General features: G+C 54.0%; 1 protein-coding gene across 1 annotated transcript in view; it reads right to left on the bottom strand.

The window, feature by feature from the left end:
• Nucleotides 1-7,070, bottom strand: part of RBPMS2 (RNA binding protein with multiple splicing 2) — a gene marked incomplete at its 5' end in the record, with an annotated part of 9,527 nt that extends 2,457 nt beyond the window's left edge. Inside the window, 5 exons of the mRNA XM_010840184.1 lie at nucleotides 4,557-4,705; nucleotides 5,183-5,333; nucleotides 5,647-5,709; nucleotides 6,430-6,468; nucleotides 7,038-7,070. Coding sequence (XP_010838486.1) covers nucleotides 4,557-4,705; nucleotides 5,183-5,333; nucleotides 5,647-5,709; nucleotides 6,430-6,468; nucleotides 7,038-7,070 — 435 coding nt within the window. The remainder of the gene's footprint in view (nucleotides 1-4,556; nucleotides 4,706-5,182; nucleotides 5,334-5,646; nucleotides 5,710-6,429; nucleotides 6,469-7,037) is intronic.
• Nucleotides 7,071-7,076: the final 6 nt, after the last annotated feature.

Here is a 7,076-nt window from a genome sequence, read left to right as displayed (position 1 = left end):
AGGCTGGGTGCCCTGCAGGGCTGGAGCAGGGAGAGCGTCAGATGAGAGTGTGGGAGGGACCCTGGAGGCCTCCAACCCAGCCTCCTCCCCCAGCGGCTGCTAAGGGGCCCCTGCAGCAAGCCTGCCTCATCCGGCCCAGCCCTCTTTACTAGGTGCTGCACCCCGCACTCCAGAGCCTGAGACAGCTGCCACCTCCTTGGGGAGGAAGTAGAGGAAAACCCTCATTTCTGAGCTCAGGATTGTCGTGCCATTGAAGTGGACAGAATGTCCTTGAAGCACTGTGCTTCCACTTTCCTCAGATGCCTGGGAGACCCTGGTGGTCCAGGTCCCTCAAGAAGCACGGTCCCTTCTGGCCCCAGCTCAGGCTCAGGGGTCAAGGCCAGCTCAGCAGGGAGCGAGCGGCCGGTCCCCTCTCAGGGCCTCCAGTCGTTCACAGGGCGGGCTTGGGAGGCCTAAGTGGCCATCCCACAGGGACAGGCCATGGGCATCCAGAATGCCTACAGCTCCAAGAGGAGCAGCAACCAAACAAAGGAATTGGGGGCACACACTCAGTCCCCCCTCAAACCTGGGACTGACGGAGAAGATACACAAAAAGGTGGGTGAATGGCTGAATCCACATGAGAAGAAATAGGAGCAGCCAACAGATACAGGAGCCTCGCTCATCACAAAGTCCAATTTTGGGACTTCCCTGGTGGTCCAGTGGTTAAGACTCCAAGCTCCCACTGCAGGGGGCATGGGTTCGATCCATGGTTGGGGACCTAAGATCCCGCATGCCATGTGGTGCAGCCACATTCAACAGTACCCAGTCTTAACCCAGACCGGCAAGTCTACATTCTGACCTTGTGATAGTTCTAGGAAATTTATGATAAGGAAAACAAGCAGGACAGGTGCCCAGAGAGGTATGAACAAGGGCGTCCATGGCACCACAGTCTATCAGGGCAAAAAAAAAACGTGTAAACAGCCTCAGCCTCAGTTACCTGCCATCTACAGGGAGCTAGATACACTTACACACTGGCAGGACAGCCAGAATGTAGATTAGACTTACTGACATGGAAGCATGTCCCGATAACTTAGTTCTAAAATGATTAAATATGTAATTTGTGTGAAAGGTTCATACCCATGGATTTACTTACACTCCTGTGTCCAACCACCTACGAAGTCTAAGGCCTAAAAGTGCGGATATTCTGGGGAGCAGCAAAGGGAAAAGAGAAGAGGCCCTATTTCTCATCATGAATGCAAGACCTCTAACAGCTTAATGCTTAGGCACTCGGCACATGCCAAATGCTGTTCTTAGAGGTTTCCCCACACTAAGTTCACTTAATCCTCAGAAAAGCCCTCTGAAGTTGATGCTATTATCATCTCCATTATACAGATAAGAAAAGAGAGGCAGGGGGGGTTGTCTAACTCATCAGTAAGTGCCGAGCCAGTGTAAAAGGGGTGGGAGAAGGGCCACAGTGAAAGATCCATATCCTCAGGTTGAAATGGAAAAAGAGGTCCAGGCTGGGAGGGCCCTGGTACGCATGGGGACGTGCAGAACCCTGCTTCTAGGCCAACATCTTCATGTGCCCAACGCTAGCGTGCACCTGCCACCCATACCCTCTGAAAGGAGATGTTTCTATCAAGATGATCAGAAGGTCCAACAAGACAGCCTCATTCATGCCAATACAGATTCAGGCCTGAACCATCTAGCTCATCCCCTTTCTTCCTGCAGGTCTTGTCCTCACAACTACACGAGGACCCCGTTCAGTTTCGCTCAGGCGGAGCTACTGGCAAAGGGCATGAGGTCAGGATGTACGTGCTGGGGTACAGAATGGAAGGACCAGTGCTCATCCCCTTTTGTCTAGTGGCTGCTGCTGCCCCTCCAAGTCACCTCCTTACCCCCAGGGACAGAAAAATGCAGGCTACTGATCCTCTGAGCTCAGAGTAACCTCCTTAGTGTCCACTTCCTTCATGCAGACATTTGCAACCTCCACCTCTGGGGCAGCACTGTTGGGGGGCAGAGAGGGGACTCTTGGAAGTTAAAGAGAAAGTGCTACTACTTAGAAAATGCTTTTAGGGACTTCCCTGGCGGTCCAGTGGTTAAGAATCTGCCTCCCAATGCAGGGGGAGACGGGTTCAATCCCTGACTGGGGAACTAAGATCTGACATGCTGTGGGGCAACTAAGCCCGCAAGCCACAAACCATGGAGCCAGCCCATGGGCTCTGGAGACCCAGTGCAGCCAACGTAGGCCCAGTGCAGCCAGGAAGGGAGGAAGGGAGAGAGGAAGGAGGAAGAAAACGCTTTCAGGCCTTTCACTGCGTTTGGTCCTAACAGTGTGTTTTACTGTCGAGGACACAGCTGTCCAGAGAACTCAGGTAGTGGACCTGAACTAGTCACCACCTGATCCAATCACTTATCGTCAGGCTCCTCCTGAAAAAAGCCACCATCCTTTGAGGTGGCCTTCATCCCATTCCCAGGGAGGCCAAGGTGACAGGAGCTCAGGCACAAAGAGTCCTCTAGCCTCAGAGGTGACCTGGGGGGAATTAGACAATAATGATATTAAATGTGTGCTTAGTTGCTCAGTCATGTCCAGCTCTTTGTCACCCCATGGACTGTGGCCCCCCAGGTTCCTCTCTTCACGGAATTCTCTAGGCAAGAATACTAGAGTGGGTAGCCATTCCCTTCTCCAGGGGATCTTCCTGACCCAGGGATCGAACCAAGGTCTCTTGCATTGCAGGCAGATTCTTTACCACCTGAGCCACCAGGAATGTTAAATAATAACCATCAGCACTCCCTCTATGCTTATAGGCTACCAACCATCCTATAAAGGAGCTAAGGCTATCATCATTTCACAAAGAAATGAAGACACAGAGAGGTCAAGAAAATTGCACAAAGTCACACCGGTGTTGAAAGAGAGACAGGGCTTAGATGGAGGCGGCCACAGGGTATGGGGAGGAAGGGAGGAGGCTGGAAAAGCAGACAGGAGGCGGGCACACAGTCCTGCTGTACAGAAGCTTAGGAACGGGGAGCAGCACGCTACTCCTATCCAGCTGGGGCACCACCCTGAAAGGGCAGCCACGTCGCTCCTGAATAATTCGACATCCTGACTGTCCTGGCTCCCAGACTCTGCCTCGTGTGGTCATGGCCTAGCATCTCAGAGCAGATAGGGGCAGAAGCTCTCCACCCAATCTGGTCCTGCCCTCTCGTTTTACAGATGAGGACCACATGGAGGCCCAGAGGTGAAGTCACCTGCCGAAGATCAGGTGGCCAGCTAGTGGCAAAGCTGGGATCAGGGGTCTCATGGGGCCCCTGCAGTTAACCGCCCCCCAACCCCACTGCTTGGTGGGGAGCACCATCCACCTTCTGCACTCCACCATGTCAGAGAGGACTGTGTTCACTCACGGCTCTGTGCCCACCACAGTGCTGGTCTGCGGTCAATCCCCAAACAGTGCCCAGGAGAGGAAGAGCCTTGCCACCTCCCTGACTAGATCAATTTTCCAGTGTCTGTGGTACACAGCTGGGGAGACTGCCAAGTGCAGCCACGTGTCTGCTCTCATTCAACCCAAGCAGCTGTGGCCAGGGGACTCGTTGAAGGGTAGCAGCCAGAGAATCTGAGCCCTCCACCTTGGGGCTGGGTGAATCCTTCAAAGGCCTGGGATGGGACACACACTTGGCCTTCCCCAAATCCTCCCATCTCAGCTTCCAGTTTCCGCAAACCCTCTGTCCTGGCTTCTCATATCCTTGAACTGCTCGTCTCCTTTCACTGCCCTGGTCAAGTGACCTGTGTTCCCCACCTCTCAACAGCCAAGCTGCTCTTCCCGAGCCTCAGCTAGCTCACTTCGCTGATGAGAGGCCCAGGTGCACTCGCCACTCACCCCAGCCCTCCTGTGCTGCCTGGCGGTGCCCTGTCACTGTGGCACCTAGGCATGGCTGAGAGCTGATCACCTGGCGTGGTACCTGGCATGGCACTGGGCAAGCATAGAGCCCTCGCAGCCCAGCTGTACCCCCCACCCCCAGAAGCACTGGCTGCGTCTTCTGCCCAGCCTGGAGAGTTTCCAGGCTCAGTGAACACAAGAGCAAACAACCGACGAGCACCTCAGAGGTTCCAGGTGCAATTCTAGCCCCTCACCATGTCTTAACACTTAATTCTCACAGCAACCTGAGGCAGATAATACTATTCTTATTTTTCCAGATGAGTAAGAAAAAACAAAAAAATTCAGACAAATTTTTCAGAGCTTTCTGGAGTTCATGAAGACAGAAGGAGGCAGAGGTAAGCGGTCTGGGCCCAGTGACCACACTCCTCACCACGGGCACAATGGGCACAGCCTGCCCTCAGGCGTCTAGTGGACCCACGGCGGCTCTCTCACACTCCGCGTTAGCAGCGTAGCCTGAACGTGGCCTCACAGCTTATCCTCTCCTCCCCCTGTCACATCCCAAACCCCAAAGGTACTGTCAAGCAAGAAGCAGTGCTGCGCCAGCTCTGAGGAGCTGGGCGGTCCATGACCAGGTGGGAATAGAGCCTGGCCAGCTCAGAGCCTTCCTTCTCCCCTATCCTGCTCGTCCCATCCAGGCTTACCTGAGCATGCAGGGCGGCGGCAGCAGCGGTGGCGGCTGGGTAGGTGAATGCAGTATGTGAGATGGCTGGGGTGAGCTCTGTAGTGTACAGAGGGTAGGGGGCCCAGGCCTCTGGGGATGCAGGGATCAGAGCGGCCCCCATCAGGTCATCTGCAGCAGAGACAAGAGCCCCCGTCATCAGAATGCTGGCTCCCCCTCGCACCACCCCATTCCGAGCAGAGAAGGGGACCCAATGCTATCGTTGAACATGAGGTCCCTTCTCAGCTCCCCCAAAGGACCCCAAGACTCTAGGAAAGAAACTATAGTAACTTGGCCAGGCTTGGCAAGTATCCTGTCTGCTTCAAGAAGCCCTCGGATGGGCTCGTCTCAACCAAAGGATCAGCGCGGGCTGCGAGGAAGCTGGGCAGAACTAACAGCTCAGGAGCTCAGGCTAAGGTGCAGCAAAGGCTGTGGGGGTGGAAGGAAGCCTGGGACCCGTGGGCATGAGTAATGGTGGGTGCAAGAAGCTCCTGGAAAAGGGGGCGAGCATCCACTACCACAGGGGTGCCTTCTGCATGCAGCTTCATCCACAAGGGCCCCCAGCTCTGCCAGGCAGAAGGCAGCAGATGGCCGCTGAGTGCCACTCACAGGGGTCCCGTGCGATGAAGTGTGCTCCAAGGGTGGGGTGAGCATTGGTGGGATTTGGTGTAGCCATTAGCTTGTTCTTGGCCATCTTGGTGTTGGCTTTGGCAAACTCTAGCCTCAGGGTCTGCGGGTTCTCAGGATCAAAGCGAATACCCTGTGAGAAGAGGAGGAAGGGAGAGGCTTTACTCTGTGGGACCCGGACTGTCCACTGCACACCTCATGATCTATCCTGAAAGACTCAGCCACACAGAGGCCAAGACAGAGGACACGCTGGTTGGGCCTTGGGAGGAGTGGCATTTGGCACAGATGGTAAAGCCAGAGATTCTGCCCCAGGATGGCTGGGGAAGGTACGTCTGCAGGCCCTTTCCTTAGGTGTGGAGTGGAGGAAGGTTTGTAGAAGACACGACAGAAACCCCACTGTCTAGAAGTCTGCGGGTTGGAGAAAGGCCTGTTCTCCGTCTACTCACATTCAATGCATTCTTGGCTGCTTCTGCTCCTGCCCGGCTGTCAAAGATCACAAAACCAACAGGCTAGTAGGAAAAAGAGAGAACACCCTTGCATCGCTCCCAAGACTCCATCTCCCCCTCAAGCATACAAAACATATATATATATATATAAAATTCTTGTCCATATCCTCCTGATGTTCAACAGGAAGAACAGTGAAAGGTTCTTGGGCACCAAAACTCTCCCACCCAGGTACCACTTTCTGGGAAATGATGCCAATAGAGCGCTATCCCACTGCATGAAACATCACCCACTCTTTTGCTGTTGTTGTTTAACACATGCAGGTAATTAAGTGCTAGTGTTTTGTCCAGCAAGGAAGGGAACACTGATGTATCAAGGGCATGGGAAGGATCCAGGTTCAATCAAGGGGCAACAGGTTCAAAACTTTTCCAACTTCATTTTGCCAAGGTTCAGTCCAGACCACAAACAGCCCCTAAAGACTCTGGGCCCCAGAACTCCTGGCACTAGGAGCCAGGGCACAGCCACCACCTCCATGGTCCTCAGCCTTCAGCCCCACTATAGTTTCTCAAGGGCCAGAGAGTGGGGACCAGGAGCTGACCGGTAAGGAGAGGGAACCTGTCTACTTTTTCATCCTTTTACAAAGGAGGCTACATTTTCATCAGCCCAGGACAGGACCAGGATGACAGGGGACAGGTCTCAGCTGCTAGATGCTTCATGACCAGCTTAGGTCCAAGCTCAGCAGTCGGTCGGGGCTTGGAAGAAGAAAAATCTTGGAGAGAAATTACCTGTCTTGACGTGAGCTTGATCAGGGACCCTTCATACCCCTGCAGAGAGAGGTGATCAATAACAGGGAAGGTCAGATGCCTCTGTTGTGCTACCCCAGCCACCCTGCAGCCCCACCTTTCCCCAGCTCACTCTCTTCTCCCTCAAAGGCGACCCACCCAGATCTCCACCCCCCGCTGAGCGCCCTCAGCCCTCGAGTCCCACATCACACGGCCTAGCACATGGGGTGGGCATCACACTGCAGCATTCATCCTTTCGTGCAGGAATTCCCCTTTGTTCCATTAGCCTGTCATTTGGAAGCTCAGACCTCCCCTTTTTAAGTTTTCTTATCCGCAAATGGAAAATGCCATGCTGAATCTCAAAGATTCCTTATATGGCAAAGTCTACTGAGGTTCTACGGTCTCCACTTTACAGATGAGAAAACAGAGGCTCAGAGAGGCTCAGCAATTGACAAAAAGCCACATGTGAGTCAGCCGAACCGGGGCAGAGAGCCAGGTCTGCGATCACGGTTTCTAATAGTTCTCCTGCTGCCCAGATCGGGTCTGGACTCATTCCTGATGCTTCTCCTCCATCCGAGGCTCTGCCCATGGGTGGCTGGGTCCAGACTCACTTTGAACGGCCTGAAGAGCAGGTAGAGTTCTCTGGGTTT

The sequence above is a fragment of the Bison bison genome, unplaced genomic scaffold (genome assembly GCF_000754665.1).
Source record: "Bison bison bison isolate TAMUID 2011002044 unplaced genomic scaffold, Bison_UMD1.0 scf7180017864142, whole genome shotgun sequence".
Classification (NCBI taxonomy): domain Eukaryota; kingdom Metazoa; phylum Chordata; class Mammalia; order Artiodactyla; family Bovidae; genus Bison; species Bison bison.
This window is presented reverse-complemented; position numbering and strand designations above follow the sequence as displayed.